The 27,192-nt window shown below is 42.0% G+C and overlaps 1 protein-coding gene and 1 long non-coding RNA gene across 2 annotated transcripts; one reads left to right on the top strand and one right to left on the bottom strand.

The window, feature by feature from the left end:
- Window positions 1-517: 517 nt before the first annotated feature.
- On the bottom strand, window positions 518-27,192 carry LOC118375576 (single Ig IL-1-related receptor-like). The gene is given in 10 exon segments (XM_052466773.1): window positions 518-2,248; window positions 4,027-4,204; window positions 7,629-7,785; window positions 8,109-8,211; window positions 8,729-8,872; window positions 10,278-10,418; window positions 11,869-11,996; window positions 12,188-12,356; window positions 12,359-12,403; window positions 26,889-27,192. Coding segments are annotated over 10 exon segments (1,317 nt in total). The 5' UTR covers window positions 26,959-27,192; the 3' UTR covers window positions 518-2,066.
- Window positions 2,257-3,038, top strand: LOC127908513 (uncharacterized). Its single transcript, XR_008067527.1, has 3 exons — window positions 2,257-2,447; window positions 2,542-2,740; window positions 2,931-3,038. It is a non-coding gene; the product is annotated as an uncharacterized LOC127908513 (long non-coding RNA).

The raw sequence follows: 27,192 nt of genomic DNA, 5'->3' as shown, positions 1-27,192 counted from the left end.
CTCTTCAGACACCCGTACCTACCCCACAAGACATGCCACCAGGGGTCTCTTCAGACACCCGTACATACCCCACAAGACATGCCACCAGGGGTCTCTTCACAGTCCCAAAACAAATTCACGGCAACACACAGTATTATCCAGAGGCCATGATTCTATGGAACTACCCTACCATCTCCAATTACTGAAGTAAACAGTAAAATGACCTTTTTTTTAAAAAATGGATCAGACAAGAACTTATGTAACGGGGGGACTGTGAGGAGGACACACATGAACACACACACAGACACACTTTAACGCACAATATTCTTTAGTTGTATTGTTTGTTTATCATTGTATTTTAAATTTGTGTGACTGTCCTTGCCTATCAGTGTATCAGTGCTTTGTTACTTGTGATATTTTGTGTTTTTTTGTGGACCCCAAGAAGAGTTAACGGGGATCCCAATAAACAAATAACCCCTAGGGAATGGGGCACTGGGAATGGGCCACTGAGATTATTGTAATGATAAGAAAGCCCCCCCACCAAGTCGCCTCAACTCTGCCCTCTGCTGGTGAGGGAAAGTAATATCTGAAGAAAACACTAAATAGTTCAATATAGAGAGAACAAATCAGTGGTCATGTGGTTCGGGTGTCCTGAGATTGGAACACTGGGAGTTTATTCTTCCGGCCGAGTCACTGCTTGGCATTCAGCATTTATGAGACTGATTCGGGGTAACACTGGGCAATAGAATTAGCGTCCAGTCCAGGAGGTATACTTGTACACCAAGAAGAAAATGCAAACTTGTAGTGTGTTCAAGGTTTTAAAAATGCTTCTAAAGTTTGGAATTTCCACTTTAAAATGTCTGACTTTATTTCCTCTGAGGAAAATTATGTCAAAAAAGAAACATGAGATTGGTTCGTACAAGCCAAGGCTCGTCCAAGATGAGTTACCTATGAAGAAGGGCTGGACTAGTAAACTGCCCTAAACTACAGAAAGGGTAGCTTTGATCGATAAATATTTCTATTGAACATAATTCTAAACAAACATTACGAAATTAGAATGAATGCATTTCCACTTTAACGTAAAACAAAATCCCAGACTACTGCAGTAGACCACTCAACCACTTCTTCTATTTTTCACATAACAGGTATCTTATACAAATTGCATATAATAACATGTAGTGTAACTACCAAGGTCATTCAAAACATTTCAGTGAAATGATCATTGGAATCAAATTTTATCTCCTTGATATTGAGTTGCACCCCTTCCCCCCCCCGCCCCTCTTAGAACAGTCTCATTTCGTAGGGGCATGGATTCTACAAGGTGTCGAAAGCGTTCCACAGGGATGCTGGCCCATGTCGATCCCAATGCTTGACTCAATGCTTGCCACAGTTGTGTCAAATTGGCTGGATGCCTTTTCGATGGTGGGCCATTCTTGATACGCACAGGAAATTGTTGAGTGTGAAAACCCAGCAGTATTGCAGTTCTTGACACAAACCGGTACACCTGGCATCTACTACCAAACTTCTGTTCAAAGGCACATCAATATTTTATCTTGCCCATTCACCCTCTGAATGGCACACACACAATCCATGAATCAATTGTCTCAAGGCTTAAAAATCCTTATTTAACCTGTCTCCCTTTATCTACACTGCTGGAAGTGGATTGAACAAGTGACATCAATAAGGGATCATAGCTTTCACCTGGACTCACCTGGTCAGTCTATGTCGTGGATAGAGAGAGCAGGTGTTCCTAATGTTTTAAAAAATTATTCACTTAAAAAAATATATATTTTTAATTCAAGCAAGTGTTACATAAAAAAAAAAATTTAAGTGAATAATTTTGATCTTGGAACAAGTTTGATTTGATCAGTTTATTGAGATTTGTCCATATTTTAAACCTTTCACATATACACTGAGTGTACAAAACATTAGAACACCTGCTCTCCTCTATCCTTTTGAAACATACACCCGGAAGTTGTAGATAGTGTTGGTGAGAGAACCTGTTTTACATTCAGACTGAAGTGAAGAGTGAAGAGTAGAAGTCGGAGATCTTGTTCTCTGTTTTTTTCTTCAGAAGCTATACAGTCTTAGATGTTGTCCTCTGTAACCAGGCAGTAGAAGTCATTGCGAGCTCCGTAGTTGCGCGATCCCAGGTCCGATACATCTATATCCGAGAGTTTGGGCTCAGTCAGGGATGCAGGGACCGAGGGGAACATAGGCAGCACAGGGGCTCTGGATGCCAGTGCCTTGTAGACTGGGAGACGAATGCCTGGAGAGAAGGGGGGAAGAAACCAGAAGGTGAATGAGGAGATTCAGTCATTTGGTTGAAGAAATGTGTGGATCGATGCTGTCGGTCAACAATCTTAGTTCTACGGGGCTTTAGAGTGATTATTATTCTTGATTGACATTATTTTCAACCTTGGAGAAAGCATCGGGGTGGCAGGTTGCCTAGTGGTTAGAGTGGAGGGGTGGCAGGTAGCCAAGTGGTTAGAGTGGAGGGGCGGCAGGTTGCCTAGTGGTTAGAGTGGAGGGGTGGCAGGTAGCCTAGTGGTTAGAGTGGAGGTGGCCGGTAGCCAAGTGGTTAGAGTGGAGGGGCGGCAGGTTGCCTAGTGGTTAGAGTGGAGGGGTGGCCGGTAGCCAAGTGTTTAGAGTGGAGGGGCGACAGGTTGCCTAGTGGTTAGAGTGGAGGAGTGGCAGGTAGCCTAGTGGTTAGAGTGGAGGGGTGGCAGGTAGCCTAGTGGTTAGAGTGGAGGAGTGGCAGGTAGCCTAGTGGTTAGAGGGAGGGGTGGCCGGTAGCCAAGTGGTTAGAGGGAGGGGCGGCAGGTTGCCTAGTGGTTAGAGTGGAGGGGTGGCAGGTAGCCTAGTGGTTAGATTGGAGGGGCGGCAGGTTGCCTAGTGGTTAGAGTGGAGGAGTGGCAGGTAGCCTAGTGGTTAGAGTGGAGGAGTGGCAGGTAGCCTAGTGGTTAGAGTGGAGGGGTGGCAGGTAGCCTAGTGGTTAGAGTGGAGGGGCGGCAGGTAGCCTAGTGGTTAGAGTGGAGGGGCGGCAGGTAGCCTAGTGGTTAGAGGGAGGGGCGGCAGGTAGCCTAGTGGTTAGAGGGAGGAGTGGCAGGTAGCCTAGTGGTTAGAGTGGAGGAGTGGCAGGTAGCCTAGTGGTTAGAGGGAGGGGTGGCAGGTAGCCTAGTGGTTAGAGTGGAGGGGTGGCAGGTAGCCTAGTGGTTAGAGTGGAGGGGTGGCAGGTAGCCTAGTGGTTAGAGTGGAGGGGCGGCAGGTAGCCTAGTGGTTAGAGGGAGGGGCGGCAGGTAGCCTAGTGGTTAGAGTGGAGGGGCGGCAGGTAGCCTAGTGGTTAGAGTGGAGGAGTGGCAGGTAGCCTAGTGGTTAGAGTGGAGGAGTGGCAGGTAGCCTAGTGGTTAGAGTGGAGGGGCGGCAGGTAGCCTAGTGGTTAGAGTGGAGGGGCGGCAGGTAGCCTAGTGGTTAGAGTGGAGGGGCGGCAGCGTAGCCTAGTGTTGGGCCAGTAACCGAAAGGTTCCTACATTGAATCCCCAAGCTGACAAGGTAAAAATCTGTAGTTCTGCCCCCAGAACAAGGCAGTTAACCCACTGTTCCCTGGTAGGCTGTCATTGTAAATAAGAATTTGTTCTTCACTGACTTGCCTCATCAAAAAAAAATATATATATATAATAATAACTGTAACAGCAATAATTAAGATAATGCATTGGCCATGGCACAGGTGACACCTTAATTGGGGAGGATGAGCTCATGGCTGGAGCGGAATCAGTGGAATGGTTTCAAATACATGGATTCCATATGTTTGATGTATCGAATACATGGATTCCATATGTTTGATGTCATTCCATTCGCTCCGTTCCAGACATTATTATGAGCCGTGCGTGGATATGATTACATTACATAACCCAAAACGGTATTGGTCCAAGGCCAATTCTATTTTAATTGACTGAATTGAAATTGACCCAATCTGAAATGTAATTTGCATTGTAATCCAGCATCAATTGTACCCAACCCTGTTGCCAGCCATTCACTTGGTTTTACCCAGGTCTCCAACAGGGTCAGGGTCAGGGCGACAGTCCAGGTAGTCTGGGTTGAGGGTGAGCATGGGGTCCTCATCGTCTTGGAAGAGGGTCTGGGGGTCCCCTGCCGTGTCGCTGTGGAACACAACCCTATGAGGCATGGCCAGGGCCAACTCCTTCCAGAACACTGACGAAGGCGGCTGGGGAGACATGGCACAGTATACACAGTCTAGTTAACCAGAGACGAAGGCAGCTGGGGAGACATGGCACAGTATACACAGTCTAGTTAACCAGAGACGAAGGAAGCTGGGGAGACATGGCACAGTATACACAGTCTAGTTAACCAGAGACGAAGGCAGCTGGGGAGACATGGCACAGTATACACAGTCTAGTTAACCAGAGACGAAGGCGGCTGGGGAGACATGGCACAGTATACACAGTCTAGTTAACCAGAGACGAAGGCGGCTGTGGAGACATGGCACAGTATACACAGTCTAGTTAACCAGAGACGAAGGAGGCTGGGGAGACATGGCACAGTATACACAGTCTAGTTAACCAGAGACGAAGGCAGCTGTGGAGACATGGCACAGTATACACAGTCTAGTTAACCAGAGACGAAGGTAGCTGTGGAGACATGGCACAGTATACACAGTCTAGTTAACCAGAGACGAAGGTAGCTGTGGAGACATGGCACAGTATACACAGTCTAGTTAACCAGAGACGAAGGAGGCTGGGGAGACATGGCACAGTATACACAGTCTAGTTAACCAGAGACGAAGGAGGCTGGGGAGACATGGCACAGTATACACAGTCTAGTTAACCAGAGACGAAGGCAGCTGGGGAGACATGGCACAGTATACACAGTCTAGTTAACCAGAGACGAAGGAGGCTGGGGAGACATGGCACAGTATACACAGTCTAGTTAACCAGAGACGAAGGTAGCTGGGGAGACATGGCACAGTATACACAGTCTAGTTAACCAGAATTATTTTCCAATCTGTTCGTTCTGAACAGAACCATTATTTCGTTCCGTTCCACTGTTCTGACCAGCAAAATAAAGTTCTGAACCGTTCAAACCCCCCAAAAAAAAAAAAGTAACGGTTTATATCACTCCTATCTGTTAATTTTTAAACCTCTGATGTCGAGGTTCAGCTCGACATTAAATGACTTCACCAATGAATAAAACAGCTTGCTATGGAACGGGAAAGATATGTACATGCATTGGACAGACAAGTGTAGTGTAGGGTGCAACATGCGACTGAAATTGTGCTGTTAAGGAGAGCTGGGCATCTCGTTGTTATGACGTGCATTATCTGAATTAGACCCACAGAATCATACCGAGGGAGGAGCGGGTTCTATGGAGGAACTTTGAATGTGTTTGAACTTCTTAAGGGTTGGCTTAGAGATACCTAACGTTGGACCAGAGCTACCTAATGTTGTACCAGAGCTACCTAACGTTGGACCAGAGCTACCTAACGTTGTACCAGAGCTACCTAACGTTGGACTAGAGCTACCTAATGTTGGACCAGAGCTACCTAACGTTGGACCAGAGCTACCTAACGTTGGACCAGAGCTACCTAACGGTGGACTAGAGCTACCTAACGTTGGACTAGAGCTACCTAACGTTGGACCAGAGCTACCTAACGTTGGACCAGAGCTACCTAACGTTGGACCAGAGCTACCTAACATTGGACTAGAGCTACCTAACGTTGGACCAGAGCTACCTAACGTTGGACCAGAGCTACCTAACGTTGGACCAGAGCTGCCTAACGTTGGACAAGAGCTACCTAATGTTGTACCAGAGCTACCTAACGTTGGACCAGAGCTACCTAACGTTGTACCAGAGCTACCTAACGTTGGACTAGAGCTACCTAATGTTGGACCAGAGCTACCTAACGTTAGACTAGAGCTACCTAACGTTGGACTAGAGCTACCTAACGTTGGACTAGAGCTACCTAACGTTGGACTAGAGCTACCTAACGTTGGACTAGAGCTACCTAACGTTGGACTAGAGCTACCTAACGTTGGACCAGAGCTACCTAACGTTGTACCAGAGCTACCTAACGTTGGACTAGAGCTACCTAACGTTGGACTAGAGCTACCTAATGTTGAACTAGAGCTACCTAACGTTGGACTTGAGCTACCTAACGTTGGACTAGAGCTACCTAACGTTTGACCAGAGCTACCTAATGTTGGACCAGAGCTACCTAACGTTGGACTAGAGCTACCTAACATTGGACTAGAGCTACCTGACTGGAGGGAGGGGGAGAAGCTGGTAGCCTGACTGGAGGGAGGTGGAGGAGCTGGTAGCCTGACTGGAGGGAGAGAGTCGTACCTTCTCCACTATGCAATCTGGTTTCCGAGCTGGTCATGGGTGCACCTCAGCTACGCTCAAGGTCATAAATGATATCATAACTGCCATCGATAAGAGACATTACTGTGCAGCCGTATTCATCGACCTGGCCAAGGCTTTCGACTGTGTCAATCACCACATTCTTATCGGCAGACTCAACAGCCTTGGTTTCTCAAATGACTGCCTCGCCTGGTTCACCAACAACTTCTCTGATCGAGTTCAGTGTGTCAAATCGGAGGGCCTGTTGTCCAGACCTCTGGTAGTCTCTATGGGGTGCCACAGGGTTCAATTCTCAGGGTGACTCTCTTCTCTGTATACATCAATGATGTTGCTCTTGCTGCTGGTGATTCTCTGATTCACCTCTACGCAGACGACACCATTCTGTATACCTCTGGCCCCTCCTTGGACACTGTTAACTAACCTCCAGACGAGCTTCAATGCCATACAACTTTCCTTCCGTGTCCTCCAACTGCTCTTAAATGCAAATAAAACTAAATGCCTGCTCTTCAACTGATCACTGCCCACACCTGACCGTCCATCCAGCATCACTACTCTGAACGGTTCTGACTTAGAATATGTGGACAACTACAAATACCTTGGTGTCTGGTTAGACTGTAACCTCTCCTTCCAGACTCACATTAAGCATCTCTAATCCAAAATTAAATCTAGAATCGGCTTCCTATTTCGCAAACAAAGCATCCTTCACTCATGCTGCCAAACATACCTTCGTAAAACTGACCATCCTACCGATCCTCGACTTCGGCGATGTCATTTACAAAATAGTCTCCAATACTCTACTCAACAAATTGGATGCAGTCTGTCACAGTGCCATCCGTTTTGTCACCAAAGCCCCATATACTACCCACCACTGTGACCTGTAAATAGCCTCATCGCCATACTGTATTTATTTATCTTGCTCCTTTACACCCCAGTATCTCTACTTGCACATTCAGCTTCTGCACATCTATCACTCCAGTGTTTAATTGCTATATCGTAATTACCTCACCACTATGGCCTATTTTATTGCCTTACCTCCCTTATCTTACCTCATTTGCACACACTGTAACTATATATTTTTCTACTGGATTATTGACTGTATGTTTGTTTATTCCATATGCAAGTCTGTGTCGTTGTATGTGTCGAACTGCTTTGCTTTATCTTGGCCAGGTCTCAGTTATAAATGAGAACTTGTTCTCAACTAGCAAACCTGGTTAAATAAAGGTGAAATAAAATGTAAATAAAGGGTTAGGTTCAAGGCTAGGTTGAGTCACCATGGAGTGTGATCCCGACCAGGTGAGCAAGGTGAGTTTGTGTTGCTGTTCTCTGATTTGCTGGACCACATCGGGTCTCATGAGTTTGACCTGACCCTCCAATGTGATGATGATGATGGGCCTCTGGGACAGCTCCAGCAGGTGCAGAAGGCCCTGTCTGAGAGGGTGGACAACATTAGCAGTCAGCTAGATCATGCTATGCTGAGGGTTTTGTACAGACTTGCAGTTGTCACTGTTTTTTACGGAAATGGGTAAGCACATAGTGACATTGTAGCATTAGTGGCATTAGTGGCTTAGCCTGCTAAGCTAAGAGAGGACCACAGAGACACAACCAGCATTAGCAGTTAGCATGCTGAGCTAAAAGAGGAACACACAGCGACACAACTAGCATTAGCATTAGCGTTTAGCATGCTAAGGTAAGAGATAGATCAAATATTATTTTTTTACTTAGGCATAATGGTGAGCTATTTGCATACCTACCTAAAGTTGTTACAGCACCAGTCCTGTTCTAGGTAGGCGTGTGACATCACTACAATGAGCCGCCGACAGTGACTAACGTTCATCAGGAACTCAGCAGACGGCTCTGACAGAGGAGAAAAAGAGGAAGAAGAAGAGGAAGAAGAAGAGGAAGAGAAAGAAGAAGAAGAGGAAGAAGAAGAGGAAGAAGAAGAAGAGGAAGAAGAAGAGGAAGAAGAAGAAGAGGAAGAAGAAGAAGAGGAAGAAGAAGAAGAAGAAGAGGAAGAAGAAGACGAGGAAGAAGAAGAGGAAGAAGAAGAGTAAGAAGAGGAAGAAGAAGAGGAAGAGGAAGAAGAAAAAGGAGGAAAATACAGTTAACCTGATAACTTTCAGGGAAGACAGGGCAGCAGGTAACCTATTAGGTTAAGAGCATTAGGCCAGTAGCCTGAAGATCGCTGGTTTGAATCCCCAAGCCGACTATGTGAAAAGGCAGCTTGGGGATTGAACAAGGCACTTAACCCTAATTGCTCCTGTAAATTTCTCTGGATAAGCGCATCTGCCAAATGGCCAAAAAGTTGTTGTTTTTCATGTAAGAATCGAACGGACTGTAGGAGTTACAGAGGGCTATGTTGTGTCATCATTACCACCCCCAGGTAGGATGTTGTTATCACTGAGGTGTAGCTTATGTCCAGATTTGTTCACCAGGTGAGGTTTGAGGATGAAGTTGACCAACTTTCTGTCGTGTTCATTGTTGACATAGGAGAAGTAGGCATCATGCAGCTTCCCATCTGGTGACATAAAGAGAGACATTATAACACAGCTTAATTTACCTTGTGGTCCTTCTGTAGCTCAGTTGGTAGAGCATGGCGCTTGTAACGCCAGGGTAGTGCGTTCGATCCCCGGGACCACCCATACGTAGAATGTATGCACACATGACTGTAAGTCGCTTTGGATAAAAGCGTCGGCTAAATGGCATATATTATTATTATATTATTATATTATTATTATTATATTATTTGGCAGACACTATCCCAGAGCGATTAAACATTTGTGCATTCAATTCAGGTAGGTTAAAACAACCACAATTCAGTGTCACGATCCTGACGAAACCCTTCTTTACAACCACATATGACAATCATTGCAATTATATAACAATATACAGTATCTTTGATATGTTCGATACATTGTAACCCCGATACTACTTCAGCGTAGCCTAATGGTTAGAGCGTTGGACTAGTAACCGGAAGGTTGCGAGTTCAAACCCCGAGCTGACAAGGTAGAAATCTGTCGTTCTGCCCCTGAACAGGCAGTTAACACACTGTTCCCAGGCCGTCATTGAAAATAAGAATATGTTCTTAACTGACTTGCCAGGTAAAATTAAAAAAATTTAAAAAATCAATCAATCAAATTTTATTTATTTACATTTACATTTAAGTCATTTAGCAGACGCTCTTATCCAGAGCGACTTACAAATTGGATATAGCCCTTCGTACATCAGCTGATATCTCAAAGTGCTGTACAGAAACCCAGCCTAAAACCCCAAACAGCAAACAATGCAGGTGTAGAAGCACGGAAGTACTTCAACCTGCTTACAGGTACCTACAGACGCCTTATCTTAATTTGATCTTCCTGTTGTTGCCGGAATTTTCCTGCAAATCAGGAAATGCAAACGTGTAGTGTAATTGAGGTTTAAGAAGGCTTCTAAAGTTTTTAATATCAGAATTGATTTGCCCTAATGGAAAATGTCTCCAACCCCTACAAAAAATGTCTATTCATTATAATCCACATAGTAATTCACATTTGCTGTTGCTGCAAGACTATTTTCCTGCTGTAGAAAACTGGCTCAAATGAAGATCCTACATCTGTACAACTAACCACCTACAGCACGAAGTTCCCATCCAATGCGTTTTAACCACTGCAGTGGGTTAAAACTGGGGCTCCCGAGTGGCGCAGCGGTTTAAGGCACTACGTCTCAGTACTAGAGGCGTCACTACAGAACCTGGTTTGATTCCAGGCTCTATCACAACTGGCCGTGATTGGGAGTCCGATAGGGCGGCGCAAAATTGGCCCAGCGTCGTTAGGGTTTGGCTAGGGTAGGCCATCATTGTAAACAAGAATTTGTTCTTAACTGACTTGCTTAGTTAAATAAAGATTTAAAAATGTAAAATTGAAAAAAAAATCCTCACTCCTCACCATTGATCTCATAGTCTCCATAGGAGTTCCTGTACCAGAGTTTGATATTGAGACGACACCTGGAGTAGACAACAGCAGCTATAGTCAGGATCAGGAAGAGACTGATGGCTGCTATCACTGATGCTGTGTGGCTGGGCTGGGCTGGGATCCCACAAACAGAAACCAACAATCATGAGTCATTAATAAGCAGCATATAGTATGTATAAACTGGAAGTGGAAGCCAAAGTGTTGTCCATTAGCTTACTCCAATTAGGGGAGGGGTTTAGGGAACATAATAAAGGAAAATATATTTGTACAAAGATATATATAATATAAATATATATTTACAAAATATATATAGACAGAATTGAAAATGATGCAGATAATTACATTGATGGAAGCTACTATCTGCAGTATAAAAGCTGAAATACCTAAAGTTAAAATAAATAGCAGCATATCTGAATCCACCCTGAATCCACCCTGAATCCACCCTGAATCCACCCTGAATCCACCCTGAATCCAACCTGAATCCAACCTGAATACACCCTGAATCCAACCTGAATCCACCCTGAATCCATCCTGAATCCAACCTGAATCCAACCTGAATCCAACCTGAATCCACCCTGAATCCAACCTGAATCCAACCTGAATCCACCCTGAATCCAACCTGAATCCATCCTGAATCCACCCTGAATCCAACCTGAATCCACCCTGAATCCAACCTGAATCCAACCTGAATCCACCCTGAATCCACCCTGAATCCAACCTGAATCCACCCTGAATCCAACCTGAATCCACCCTGAATCCAACCTGAATCCATCCTGAATCCACCCTGAATCCATCCTGAATCCACCCTGAATCCATCCTGAATCCACCCTGAATCAACCCTGAATCCAACCTGAATCCACCCTGAATCCAACCTGAATCCACCCTGAATCCAACCTGAATCCACCCTGAATCCAACCTGAATCCATCCTGAATCCACCCTGAATCCATCCTGAATCCACCCTGAATCCAACCTGAATCCACCCTGAATCCAACCTGAATCCATCCTGAATCCACCCTGAATCCACCCTGAATCCACCCTGAATCCAACCTGAATCCACCCTGAATCCACCCTGAATCCACCCTGAATCCACCCTGAATCCAACCTGAATCCACCCTGAATCCAACCTGAATCCATCCTGAATCCACCCTGAATCCACCCTGAATCCACCCTGAATCCAACCTGAATCCACCCTGAATCCATCCTGAATCCATCCTGAATCCACCCTGAATCCAACCTGAATCCACCCCGAATCCACCCTGAATCCACCCTGAATCCATCCTGAATCCACCCTGAATCCAACCTGAATCCACCCTGAATCCATCCTGAATCCATCCTGAATCCACCCTGAATCCAACCCGAATCCACCCTGAATCCAACCTGAATCCACCCTGAATCCATCCTGAATCCACCCTGAATCCAACCGGAATTCACCCAGGCTCAGTTAGTTAGATCAGCTTTTATACTGCAGATAGTAGCATTGTATGCACACACTAATGTAAGTTGCCTTTGACAACATGTCTGATATAAGGTTCAGTCCATAAACTCCGCCCCCTGGTTTCTTACCGGTATTCTGCAGGCTGAAGTCAGCAGAGGTGTTCCTCGCCTCACAGGAGTAGAGGCCAAAGTCAGCCTGCTCTCTAACCTGGACCTGCAGCACACTGCTCACAATCATTTGGGATTGGCTGGGAGTCCTGCCAGAAAAAAAAGAAAAAGGTGACCTCTGTATTTGTAACTGGTTGGATATTGTGGGGGGCGGGCTGAACATTATTTATTATTTAACCTTATTTTATACAAATAAATCAAGAGTAGATTCTTATTTGCAATGACAACCCGTAGATCAGTGTACATGTGATTTGGCAAGGTGACCTCCCGTTGAACTGACCAGGTGGATGTGTTCTGTGGGTAAAGGCTGAGGTTGAGAGGGGTCCCATCTTTGCTCCAGAGCAGAGTCCGGGAGGTAGCGTCACACCCTTGGTCCGTCTGGTTCCAGGACATCACGGCTGTACAGTTCAGAGCCACAAAGGAACCCAGGGTCTCCCACACCTCAGACTGCCCCCACTGGGCAACTGAAACTCTGGGGCTTGGGTGCACAGGGATTCTGCATGAAGGAATGAATGAACGCATTTAACAAACTGAAAATAATATTAAATTCCTCCAGCTAAGTGAAATTCACAATACACATGTCACTGCAATATTTTACATTTCATTCATTAAGCAGACACTCTTATCCAGAGCAACTTACAATCAATGCAATCAACTGACTGACTGACTAACTGACTGACTGACTGACTGACTGACTGACTGACTGACTGATTGACTGATTGACTGACTGCAGGACCTAAAATCAATAGGGCCCTGTTATCTCCCCAGCCCAATCTTGTAAGGCTGAACCAGCGAACTCGGCAGGCACACTGACTGAAACAAACCTCTTCTCTACAGGTGTAGCAAATACCAATTTAACTGACTGAAACAAACCTCTTCTCTACCCCAAAGCATATGAAACTAACTCTTAGAGGCACAACAATAGTTTACGGAGTTGGTTAGAACGACAAAAGCTTCTGAGTTGGTTAGGAATGACAATAGTTTACGGAGTTGGTTAGGAACGACAATAGTTTATGGAGTTGGTTAGGAACGACAATAGTTTATGGAGTTGGTTAGGAACGACAAAAGCTTCTGAGTTGGTTAGGAATGACAATAGTTTATGGAGTTGGCTAGGAACGACAATAGTTTATGGAGTTGGTTAGGAACGACAATAGTTTATGGAGTTGGTTAGAACGACAATAGTTTATGGAGTTGGCTAGGAACGACAATAGTTTATGGAGTTGGCTAGGAACGACAATAGTTTATGGAGTTGGCTAGGAACGACAATAGTTTATGGAGTTGGTTAGGAACGACAATAGTTTATGGAGTTGGTTAGGAACGACAATAGTTTATGGAGTTGGTTAGGAACGACAATAGTTTATGGAGTTGGTTAGGAATGACAATAGTTTACTGGAGTTGGTTAGGAATGACAATAGTTTATGGAGTTGGTTAGGAATGACAATAGTTTATGGAGTTGGTTAGGAATGACAATAGTTTACGGAGTTGGTTAGGAATGACAATAGTTTATGGAGTTGGTTAGGAATGACAATAGTTTATGGAGTTGGTTAGAACGACAATAGTTTACGGAGTTGGCTAGGAATGACAATAGTTTATGGAGTTGGTTAGGAACGACAATAGTTTACGGAGTTGGCTAGGAATGACAATAGTTTATGGAGTTGGTTAGGAACGACAATAGTTTATGGAGTTGGTTAGGAATGACAATAGTTTATGGAGTTGGTTAGGAACGACAATAGTTTACGGAGTTGGCTAGGAATGACAATAGTTTATGGAGTTGGTTAGGAACGACAATAGTTTATGGAGTTGGTTAGGAACGACAATAGTTTATGGAGTTGGTTAGGAACGACAAAAGCTTCTGAGTTGGTTAGGAATGACAATAGTTTATGGAGTTGGTTAGGAACGACAATAGTTTATGGAGTTGGCTAGGAACAACAATAGTTTATGGAGTTGGCTAGGAACGACAATAGTTTATGGAGTTGGCGAGGAACGACAATAGTTTATGGAGTTGGCTAGGAACGACAATAGTTTATGGAGTTGGCTAGAACGACAATAGTTTATGGAGTTGGTTAGGAACGACAATAGTTTATGGAGTTGGCGAGAACGACAATAGTTTATGGAGTTGGCTAGGAACGACAATAGTTTACGGAGTTGGCTAGGAACGACAATAGTTTATGGAGTTGGTTTAGGAACGACAATAGTTTACGGAGTTGGTTAGGAACGACAATAGTTTACGGAGTTGGTTAGGAACGACAATAGTTTATGGAGTTGGCTAGGAACGACAATAGTTTACGGAGTTGGCTAGGAACCACAATAGTTTACGGAGTTGGCTAGGAACGACAATAGTTTACGGAGTTGGTTAGGAACGACAATAGTTTATGGAGTTGGCTAGGAACGACAATAGTTTACGGAGTTGGCTAGAACGACAATAGTTTCCGGAGTTGGCTAGGAACGACAATAGTTTATGGAGTTGGCTAGGAACGACAATAGTTTACGGAGTTGGCTAGAACGACAATAGTTTATGGAGTTAACTAGGAACGACAATAGTTTATGGAGTTGGCTAGGAACGACAATAGTTTACGGAGTTGGCTAGGAACGACAATAGTTTATGGAGTTGGCGAGGAACGACAATAGTTTATGGAGTTGGTTAGGAACGACAATAGTTTATGGAGTTGGTTAGGAACGACAATAGTTTATGGAGTTGGTTAGGAACGACAATAGTTTATGGAGTTGGTTAGGAATGACAATAGTTTACGGAGTTGGTTAGGAATGACAATAGTTTATGGAGTTGGTTAGGAATGACAATAGTTTATGGAGTTGGTTAGGAATGACAATAGTTTACGGAGTTGGTTAGGAATGACAATAGTTTATGGAGTTGGTTAGGAATGACAATAGTTTATGGAGTTGGTTAGGAACGACAATAGTTTACGGAGTTGGCTAGGAATGACAATAGTTTATGGAGTTGGTTAGGAACGACAATAGTTTACGGAGTTGGCTAGGAATGACAATAGTTTATGGAGTTGGTTAGGAACGACAATAGTTTATGGAGTTGGTTAGGAATGACAATAGTTTATGGAGTTGGTTAGGAACGACAATAGTTTACGGAGTTGGCTAGGAATGACAATAGTTTATGGAGTTGGTTAGGAATGACAATAGTTTATGGAGTTGGTTAGGAACGACAATAGTTTACGGAGTTGGCTAGGAACGACAATAGTTTATGGAGTTGGTTAGGAACGACAATAGTTTACGGAGTTGGCTAGGAATGACAATAGTTTATGGAGTTGGCTAGGAACGACAATAGTTTATGGAGTTGGCTAGGAACGACAATAGTTTATGGAGTTGGCGAGGAACGACAATAGTTTATGGAGTTGGCTAGGAACGACAATAGTTTATGGAGTTGGCGAGGAACGACAATAGTTTATGGAGTTGGCTAGGAACGACAATAGTTTATGGAGTTGGCTAGGAACGACAATAGTTTACGGAGTTGGCTAGGAACGACAATAGTTTACGGAGTTGGCTAGGAACGACAATAGTTTACGGAGTTGGCTAGGAACGACAATAGTTTACGGAGTTGGCTAGGAACGACAATAGTTTACGGAGTTGGTTAGGAACGACAATAGTTTATGGAGTTGGCTAGGAACGACAATAGTTTACGGAGTTGGCTAGGAACGACAATAGTTTCCGGAGTTGGCTAGGAACGACAATAGTTTATGGAGTTGGCTAGGAACGACAATAGTTTACGGAGTTGGCTAGGAACGACAATAGTTTATGGAGTTAACTAGAACGACAATAGTTTATGGAGTTGGCTAGGAACGACAATAGTTTACGGAGTTGGCTAGGAACGACAATAGTTTATGGAGTTGGCGAGGAACGACAATAGTTTATGGAGTTGGTTAGGAACGACAATAGTTTATGGAGTTGGTTAGGAACGACAATAGTTTATGGAGTTGGTTAGAACGACAATAGTTTATGGAGTTGGTTAGGAATGACAATAGTTTACGGAGTTGGTTAGGAATGACAATAGTTTATGGAGTTGGTTAGGAATGACAATAGTTTATGGAGTTGGTTAGGAATGACAATAGTTTACGGAGTTGGTTAGGAATGACAATAGTTTATGGAGTTGGTTAGGAATGACAATAGTTTATGGAGTTGGTTAGGAACGACAATAGTTTACGGAGTTGGCTAGGAATGACAATAGTTTATGGAGTTGGTTAGGAACGACAATAGTTTACGGAGTTGGCTAGGAATGACAATAGTTTATGGAGTTGGTTAGGAACGACAATAGTTTATGGAGTTGGTTAGAATGACAATAGTTTATGGAGTTGGTTAGGAACGACAATAGTTTACGGAGTTGGCTAGGAATGACAATAGTTTATGGAGTTGGTTAGGAACGACAATAGTTTATGGAGTTGGTTAGGAACGACAATAGTTTATGGAGTTGGTTAGAACGACAAAAGCTTCTGAGTTGGTTAGGAATGACAATAGTTTATGGAGTTGGTTAGGAACGACAATAGTTTATGGAGTTGGCTAGGAACAACAATAGTTTATGGAGTTGGCTAGGAACGACAATAGTTTATGGAGTTGGCGAGGAACGACAATAGTTTATGGAGTTGGCTAGGAACGACAATAGTTTATGGAGTTGGCTAGAACGACAATAGTTTATGGAGTTGGTTAGAACGACAATAGTTTATGGAGTTGGCGAGGAACGACAATAGTTTATGGAGTTGGCTAGAACGACAATAGTTTACGGAGTTGGCTAGGAACGACAATAGTTTATGGAGTTGGTTTAGGAACGACAATAGTTTACGGAGTTGGTTAGGAACGACAATAGTTTACGGAGTTGGTTAGGAACGACAATAGTTTATGGAGTTGGCTAGGAACGACAATAGTTTACGGAGTTGGCTAGAACGACAATAGTTTACGGAGTTGGCTAGGAACGACAATAGTTTACGGAGTTGGTTAGGAACGACAATAGTTTATGGAGTTGGCTAGGAACGACAATAGTTTACGGAGTTGGCTAGGAACGACAATAGTTTCCGGAGTTGGCTAGGAACGACAATAGTTTATGGAGTTGGCTAGGAACGACAATAGTTTACTGAGTTGGCTAGGAACGACAATAGTTTATGGAGTTAACTAGGAACGACAATAGTTTATGGAGTTGGCTAGGAACGACAATAGTTTACGGAGTTGGCTAGGAACGACAATAGTTTATGGAGTTGGCTAGGAACGACAATAGTTTATGGAGTTGGTTAGGAACGACAATAGTTTATGGAGTTGGTTAGGAACGACAATAGTTTATGGAGTTGGCTAGGAACGACAATAGTTTATGGAGTTGGTTTAGGAACGACAATAGTTTATGGAGTTGGCTAGAACAACAATAGTTTATGGAGTTGGTTAGGAACGACAATAGTTTATGGAGTTGGTTAGGAACAACAATAGTTTACGGAGTTGGCTAGGAACGACAATAGTTTATGGAGTTGGTTAGAACGACAATAGTTTACGGAGTTGGCTAGGAACGACAATAGTTTATGGAGTTGGTTTAGGAACGACAATAGTTTACGGAGTTGGTTAGGAAAATGACAATAGTTTACGGAGTTGGTTAGGAACGACAATAGTTTATGGAGTTGGCTAGGAACGACAATAGTTTACGGAGTTGGCTAGGAACGACAATAGTTTACGGAGTTGGCTAGAACGACAATAGTTTACGGAGTTGGTTAGGAACGACAATAGTTTATGGAGTTGGCTAGGAACGACAATAGTTTACGGAGTTGGCTAGGAACGACAATAGTTTCCGGAGTTGGCTAGGAACGACAATAGTTTATGGAGTTGGCGAGGAACGACAATAGTTTATGGAGTTGGTTAGGAACGACAATAGTTTATGGAGTTGGTTAGGAACGACAATAGTTTATGGAGTTGGTTAGGAACGACAAAAGCTTCTGAGTTGGTTAGGAATGACAATAGTTTATGGAGTTGGCTAGGAACGACAATAGTTTATGGAGTTGGTTAGGAACGACAATAGTTTATGGAGTTGGCTAGGAACGACAATAGTTTATGGAGTTGGCTAGGAACGACAATAGTTTATGGAGTTGGCTAGAACGACAATAGTTTACGGAGTTGGTTAGGAACGACAATAGTTTACGGAGTTGGCTAGGAACGACAATAGTTTACGGAGTTGGCTAGGAACGACAATAGTTTATGGAGTTGGCTAGAACGACAATAGTTTACGGAGTTGGCTAGGAACGACAATAGTTTATGGAGTTAACTAGGAACGACAATAGTTTATGGAGTTGGCTAGGAACGACAATAGTTTACGGAGTTGGCTAGGAACGACAATAGTTTATGGAGTTGGCGAGGAACGACAATAGTTTATGGAGTTGGTTAGGAATGACAATAGTTTATGGAGTTGGCTAGGAACGACAATAGTTTATGGAGTTGGTTAGGAACAACAATAGTTTATGGAGTTGGTTAGGAACGACAATAGTTTATGGAGTTGGTTAGGAACGACAATAGTTTATGGAGTTGGCTAGGAACGACAATAGTTTATGGAGTTGGTTAGGAACGACAATAGTTTATGGAGTTGGCTAGGAACGACAATAGTTTATGGAGTTGGTTAGGAACGACAATAGTTTATGGAGTTTGCTAGAACGACAATAGTTTATGGAGTTGGTTAGGAACGACAATAGTTTATGGAGTTGGCTAGGAACGACAATAGTTTATGGAGTTGGCCACCTCGAGGGTATTCTATCACAATACGATCACATTTGGTATAACCAAACTATTGTTATTAATAGGTTATTACCATGTTATTACCATGTTATATTTATATGGTTATTACCATGTTATTACCATGTTATTACCATGTTATATTTATTTGGTTATTACCATGTTATTACCATGTTATTACCATGTTATTACCATAATGTTATATTTATTTGGTTATTACCATGTTATTACCATGTTAGGTTTATTTGGTTTTTACCATGTTATTACCATGTTATTACCATGTTATATTTATTTGGTTATTACCATGTTATTACCATGTTATATTTATTTGGTTATTACCATGTTATTACCATGTTATATTTATTTGGTTATTACCATGTTATTACCATGTTATATTTATTTGGTTATTACCATGTTATTACCATGTTAGATTTATTTGGTTATTACCACGTTATTACCATGTTATTACCATGTTATATTTATTTGGTTATTACCATGTTATTACCATGTTATATTTATTTGGTTATTACCATGTTATTACCATGTTATATTTATTTGGTTATTACCATGTTATTACCATGTTATATTTATTTGGTTATTACCATGTTATTACCATGTTAGATTTATTTGGTTATTACCACGTTATTACCATGTTATTACCATTTTAGATTTATTTGGTTATTACCATAATGTTATATTTACTTGGTTATTACCATGTTATATTTATTTGGTTATTACCATGTTATTACCATAATGTAATATTTACTTGGTTATTACCATGTTATTACCATGTTAGATTTATTTGGGTATTACCATGTTATTACCATGTTATTACCATGTTATTACCATGTTAGATTTATTTGGTTATTACCATGTTATTACCATGTTATTACCATGTTATATTTATTTGGTTATTACCATGTTATTACCATGTTAGATTTATTTGGTTATTACCATATTATTTCCATGTTATATTTATTTGGTTATTACCATGTTATTACCATGTTATTACTATGTTATATTTATTTGGTTATTACCATGTTATTACCATGTTAGATTTATTTGGTTATTACCATGTTATTACCATGTTAGATTTATTTGGTTATTACCATGTTAGATTTATTTGGTTATTACCATTTTATTACCATTTTATTACCATGTTAGATTTATTTGGTTATTACCATGTTATTACCATGTTAGATTTATTTGGTTATTACCATGTTATTACCATGTTATTACCATAATGTTATACTTATTTGGTTATTACCATTTGTTTAACACTTTTTGGTTACTACATGATTCCATATCTGTTATTTCATAGTTTTGATGTCTTCAATATTATTCTATAATGTCGAAAATAGTAAAAAAAATAAAGAAAAAACCCTTGAATGAGTAGGTGTTCTAAAACTAGGTAGGTAGGTAGGTAAGCACAGAGCAAAGTTATGAGCAAATGTTTTGCATATAATGCACCAAATGGTACCCTATTGGCCAGGCTATGAGCCCTGGTCAAAGTAGTGCACTATATATAGGGAATAGGGTTCTATAGGACTTGGTCTAAAGTTGTGCACTATATATAGGGAATAGGGTTCTATAGGACTCTGGTCTAAAGTAGTGCACTATATAGGGAATAGGGTTCTATAGGACTCTGGTCTAAAGTAGTGCACTATATAGGGAATAGGGTTCTATAGGACTCTGGTCTAAAGTAGTGCACTATATAGGGAATAGGGTTCTATAGGACTCTGGTCTAAAGTAGTGCACTATATAGGGAATAGGGTTCTATAGGACTCTGGTCTAAAGTAGTGCACTATATAGGGAATAGGGTTCTATAGGGCCCTGGTCAAAAATAGTGCACTATATATAGCTAATAGGGTTCTATAGGACTCTGGTCTAAAGTAGTGCACTATATAGGGAATAGGGTTCTATAGGGCTCTGGTCTAAAGTAGTGCACTATATATAGGGAATAGGGTTCTATAGGGCCCTGGTCAAAAATAGTGCACTATATATAGGGAATAGGGTTCTATAGGGCTCTGGTCTAATGTAGTGCACTATATAGGGAATAGGGTTATATAGGGCCCTGGTCAAAACTAGTGCACTATATATAGGGAATAGGGTGGCATTTAGGACTAGCGTCTATAAACAGTAATGCATGACTATAAACAGTACTTTATGACTCAGCAGAGCAGGTGGGCAGTATTGTTGCTGGTTACACAGTGACTGGAACAGGGCAACTTAATGGAAGGTGAACTGGTTTGCCTTTTCACCCAGTTGTTTTTACTTGCAGCTCAGCTCCCTCATGGGGCAAACGGGTACTTTGATGAATAGCAAATCGCTGAGGAGCAAATGCATCAGATGTAACATTGGGGAAAGTAGGATAATGAGCTGTTCTGTCAGAGCAGAAGCATATGCCTTTGGAAAACAGGACATACAGCCAGTTATTTAAGGGAAAACAGGACATACAGCCAGATCTTTAAGGGGAAAACAGGACATACAGCCAGTTATTTAAGGGAAAACAGGACATACAGTCAGTTCTTTAAGGGAAAACAGGACATACAGCCAGTTATTTAAGGGGAAACAGGACATACAGACAGTTATTTAAGGGGAAACAGGACATACAGTCAGTTATTTAAGGGGAAAACAGGACATACAGCCAGTTATTTAAGGGGAAAACAGGACATACAGTCAGTTCTTTAAGGGAAAACAGGACATACAGCCAGTTATTTAAGGGGAAACAGGACATACAGACAGTTATTTAAGGGGAAACAGGACATACAGTCAGTTATTTAAGGGAAACAGGACATACAGTCAGTTATTTAAGGGGAAAACAGGACATACAGCCAGTTATTTAAGGGGAAAACAGGACATACAGACAGTTATTTAAGGGGAAAACAGGACATACAGACAGTTATTTAAGGGGGAAACAGGACATACAGTCAGTTATTTAAGGGAAAACAGGACATACAGACAGTTATTTAAGGGGAAAACAGGACATACAGTCAGTTATTTAAGGGGAAAACAGGACATACAGCCAGTTCTTTAAGGGGAAAACAGGACATACAGTCAGTTATTTAAGGGGAAAACAGGACATACAGCCAGTTCTTTAAGGGGAAAACAGGACATACAGTCAGTTATTTAAGGGGAAAACAGAACATACAGCCAGTTATTTAAGGGGGAAACAGAACATACAGCCAGTTATTTAAGGGGGAAACAGGACATACAGTCAGTTCTTTAAGGGAAAACAGGACATACAGACAGTTATTTAAGGGGAAACAGGACATACAGACAGTTATTTAAGGGGAAACAGGACATACAGACAGTTATTTAAGGGGAAACAGGACATACAGTCAGTTATTTAAGGGGAAAACAGGACATACAGCCAGTTATTTAAGGGGAAAACAGAACATACAGCCAGTTATTTAAGGGGAAAACAGGACATACAGTCAGTTATTTAAGGGGAAAACAGGACATACAGCCAGTTATTTAAGGGGAAAACAGAACATACAGCCAGTTATTTAAGGGGAAAACAGGACATACAGTCAGTTATTTAAGGGGGAAACAGGACATACAGACAGTTATTTAAGGGAAAACAGAACATACAGCCAGTTATTTAAGGGGAAAACAGGACATACAGTCAGTTATTTAAGGGGAAAACAGGACATACAGCCAGTTATTTAAGGGGAAAACAGGACATACAGTCAGTTATTTAAGGGGAAAACAGGACATACAGCCAGTTATTTAAGGGGGAAACAGGACATACAGTCAGTTATTTAAGGGGAAAACAGGACATACAGCCAGTTATTTAAGGGGGAAACAGGACATACAGTCAGTTCTTTAAGGGGGAAACAGGACATACAGCCAGTTATTTAAGGGAGAGAAGGGGCCATATGGGTTTAAAGAGCAGGTGTTCTATAAGGGAGAGAAGGGGCCATATGGGTTTAAAGAGCAGGTGTTCTAGAAGGGAGAGAAGGGGCCATATGGGTTTAAAGAGCAGGTGTTCTATAAGGGAGAGAAGGGGCCATATGGGTTTAACGAGCAGGTGTTCTATAAGGGAGAGAAGGGGCCATATGGGTTTAAAGAGCAGGTGTTCTATAAGGGAGAGAAGGGGCCATATGGGTTTAAAGAGCAGGTGTTCTATAAGGGAGAGAAGGGGCCATATGGGTTTAAAGATCAGGTGTTCTAGAAGGGAGAGAAGGGGCCATATGGGTTTAAAGAGCAGGTGTTCTATAAGGGAGATAAGGGGCCATATGGGTTTAACGAGCAGGTGTTCTAGAAGGAGAGAAGGGGCCATATGGGTTTAAAGAGCAGGTGTTCTATAAGGGAGAGAAGGGGCCATATGGGTTTAAAGAGCAGGTGTTCTAGAAGGGAGATAAGGGGCCATATGGGTTTAAAGAGCAGGTGTTCTATAAGGGAGAGAAGGGGCCATATGGGTTTAAAGAGCAGGTGTTCTAGAAGGGAGACAAGGGGCCATATGGGTTTAAAGAGCAGGTGTTCTAGAAGGGAGAGAAGGGGCCATATGGGTTTAAAGAGCAGGTGTTTTATAAGGGAGAGAAGGGGCCATATGGGTTTAAAGAGCAGGTGTTCTATAAGGGAGAGAAGGGGCCATATGGGTTTAAAGAGCAGGTGTTCTAGAAGGGAGATAAGGGGCCATATGGGTTTAAAGAGCAGGTGTTCTATAAGGGAGAGAAGGGGCCATATGGGTTTAAAGAGCAGGTGTTCTAGAAGGGAGAGAAGGGGCCATATGGGTTTAAAGAGCAGGTGTTCTATAAGGGAGAGAAGGGGCCATATGGGTTTAAAGAGCAGGCCATACAGTCAGTTATTTAGTCCTATAAATTCCTTGTTTTTCAGTCTCCTCTGATTTCGTTTGACAACTTCAAATCAACCAGAAATTAATACAGGACAACCACAGTGTAGTTCTATAGCAGCCCTAAAACACCACTGTTAGCAGACAACCATAGAGTATTGATTTGGTTTAGATGTTGAGTAGTTCTATAGCAGCCCTAAAACACCACTGTTAACAGACAACTATAGAGTATTGATTGGGTTTAGATGTTGAGTAGTTCTATAGCAGCCCTAAAACACCACTGTTAGCAGACAACCATAGAGTATTGATTTGGTTTAGATGTTGAGTAGTTCTATAGCAGCCCTAAAACACTACTGTTAGCAGACAACTATAGAGTATTGATTTGGTTTAGATGTTGAGTAGTTCTATAGCAGCCCTAAAACACCACTGTTAGCAGACAACCATAGAGTATTGATTTGGTTTAGATGTTGAGTAGTTCTATAGCAGCCCTAAAACACTACTGTTAGCAGACAACCATAGAGTATTGATTGGGTTTAGATGTTGAGTAGTTCTATAGCAGCCCTAAAACACCACTGTTAACAGACAACTATAGAGTATTGATTTGGTTTAGATGTTGAGTAGTTCTATAGCAGCCCTAAAACACTACTGTTAGCAGACAACCATAGAGTATTGATTGGGTTTAGATGTTGAGTAGTTCTATAGCAGCCCTAAAACACCACTGTTAGCAGACAACTATAGAGTATTGATTTGGTTTAGATGTTGAGTAGTTCTATAGCAGCCCTAAAACACCACTGTTAGCAGACAACTATAGAGTATTGATTTGGTTTAGATGTTGAGTAGTTCTATAGCAGCCCTAAAACACCACTGTTAGCAGTGGGGGGGGACAGGTCATAAATGTATCTGCAAGCATACACTGCCATAAAGAGCAACAACAGATCCCTTTAACCATTTAATCCCCACAGCAGAAACAACAGAAGTACATAGATTTCCTCCCCTCACTGTCTTGTCATTAGAACTACTACAATGACCAGTTTGTCAACATATTCGTGTATGGTAAAGAGCAGGCTTGCTAAGAAACCCTGGGGAAGTCCTGAGGATTGGATGCATCTGTTGTACACGCAACAGTGTTTCATTTGAACCGCACTGTTTCGTTTCCCGAACATATTTGCCAGGAACAGGTGCTGTGCCGAAAATCTCCCCAAAATGAAACGCTGCCTAACGTGATCAGATATCTCAACAAGCAAGTATGTCGCAGCAATGAAGAATTGAGTGCGTGCGCGTTCACGCGAACTGTTTGCGATGTATTTTTTAAATAATAATCAAATCAATCAGATTTCATTCAAGTTTCCTCCTATGTAGTTGTGCTTCCACCTAAAAAACGTAATGTGAAAACGTGCCTGATATTGTAAGAATTGATTCATGTTGGGCCGCCCCGGGTTTATGTCTTGCGCAGCCGTTTACCAACGCGTTGCCACTGGCCATTACCGGGGTGAAAGAGAAACGCGCGCATGTATCGCTCAGAACTAGAATGATATTCACTTTCTATGACCTCTCTTCCTCTCTCTGATCTGAGAAGACATGAGCCTGCAACTCTCATCTCCCCAGCGTTGCACTTAATCATTTATTTCCTTATGGAATCATAGCCGCGGATGTGCGCTGGAGGTACCGCAGCACCCCTGATAAAATCCAATACGTTTACCAACATTATATAATTACTGTCTGTTGATAAAGCAATGAAATAATTCAGAATAGTACATCAAGAGTAGTAGGCATATGATTTAGCCACAGAGGATCAATAGCTCTCTCTCTCTTGTTATAGTCTAGCTGTGCATTGTGTTTAGCCCAATCACAAGGCATTGCCTACCGTCGGGAACGCACGACCAGTCTGTCTCCGTAAACAAACAGCACCCAGTCAAAACAGGCCTTTAGCAAAATCTCTAATGACGTCACGGGAAAAACACAGGTTGGAAAGCAGATGGATCCTGCAGAAAAAAATAAGACAATCTGTCTGTAGGCCACCAAATATGTTATCAACTTCCAAATATACCTATTGAGCGAACAGTATTGTTTACCAAAGTAGAACAAGAGTGAGATAGGATTTTGGCACGAGTGCATCAACCACCGGAACTGGACATCTTTATCGTACAATATCTGTGTCCCACACCGAGGCTTTTCATATATTCAAGACAAGGTCGTTTTCATTGATCTCAGATTATCAGGACGTCAGTGTCAGAGTAGCCTGTAAATGACAGATAATTTATAAAGGTATTAAAAACTATTATGCTAAAATCTCCAGTCATCCAATATGATGTGGAATTACATGAAATGCGTGTGCAGCTTCTGTAAGCGCACCTACACTACTGCTCTGTGCCAAGGGAGGTTCATTATTTATCTAGTTTTACATTTATTTAATCTTTATTTAACCAGGTAGGTTAGTTGAGAACAAGTTCTCATTTACAACTGCGACCCGGCCAAGATAAAGCAAAGCAGTGGGACACAAACAACAACAACAGAGTTACACATGGAATAAACAAACATACAGTCAATAACACAATAGAAAAAAATGAAAGTCTATATACAGTGTGTGCAAATCGCGTGAGGTGGTAAGGCAATAAATAGGCCAATAGTAGCGAAGTAATTACAATTTAGCAAATGAACACTGGAGTGATAGATGAGCAGATGGCGATGTGCAAGTAGAAATACTGGTGTGATGGATGAGCAGATGATAATGTGTCAGTAGAAATACAGGTGTGCAGAAGAGCAATAAAGTAAATGCATGCAATGATTTATTATAAAGATGATGTTGTTTTCCTGCGTTCCGGTCCCTCAGAGCCTCGCAGGTCACCGCCCTTTTCCCGAACCTTCCAACTTACACAGTAACCACTGCACATACACACAAACACACACTCTGTTTTAACATTCTGTATATGATTTGTTATTAACATGGTGGTAGCACTGAGCTGTATATCCGGGTACGAAGTCCAGATTGGAGCAATTGTCGTCGTTAGTGTCCGACTGGTCTGGAGAACTCATGACTGAATGACACTTGAAAGGTTGCAGTGTTGAGAGCCGACAGATGTGTACTTGTCATTGATTGGTTGTCTCTTCTCCAATTGATTGGCAACTGTCTCTTGTCTTCTAATTCTATTTATTTTAATGAGTAATGTATCTTTAAACAGAGTTCGTTCGACATTATGACGCAAGGAGTCGTCACTTTCGTTCGTTTCCTATTGGTGATAAACAACCTGCGCAAAGAATTTCAAACTACATATAATGTTTATACCGTATATATTAATGGAATTTGCAAGAAACTCAAATCATATTCTTCAGCCAAAAACAACCCTCTCGCGCTTTACGCACGATAGCATGCGGTAAAGTTTATCAAATAACATACAATTGAATCGGTTTCCCGTTTAATCGATTAACCAATATTGTCAATAGATTAAATGACAGAATATAATCTTACCTCCAGCACACACCAATATCCTGTTCCATAAAGTACATGTCAGAATGAAAGCCAACTGGTTCGAAGTCATTTTGTAGGGTAAAATCGTTCTCTTTCCTTCTTATTCCGAGTGTTCAAACGCAAGGCACACGCTATGGCCCTAGGATTATATCGTATCACCCAGCCCCAGTGGATAAAACATTAGGAATTATAGTTAAATAAAAATAATAACTCCCAAGGCATGACTCGGTTCAACTGCTTGAACGACTTCTGTGTACGGGTGGTCACGTGACGTCTCACCTGTTCAAGTCAACTCTCAGAAGTA

Source organism: Oncorhynchus keta, chromosome 17, assembly GCF_023373465.1.
Source record: "Oncorhynchus keta strain PuntledgeMale-10-30-2019 chromosome 17, Oket_V2, whole genome shotgun sequence".
Classification (NCBI taxonomy): Eukaryota; Metazoa; Chordata; class Actinopteri; order Salmoniformes; family Salmonidae; genus Oncorhynchus; species Oncorhynchus keta.
Note: the sequence above shows the minus strand (reverse complement) of the source record. Positions and strands in the feature narration are given on the sequence as shown.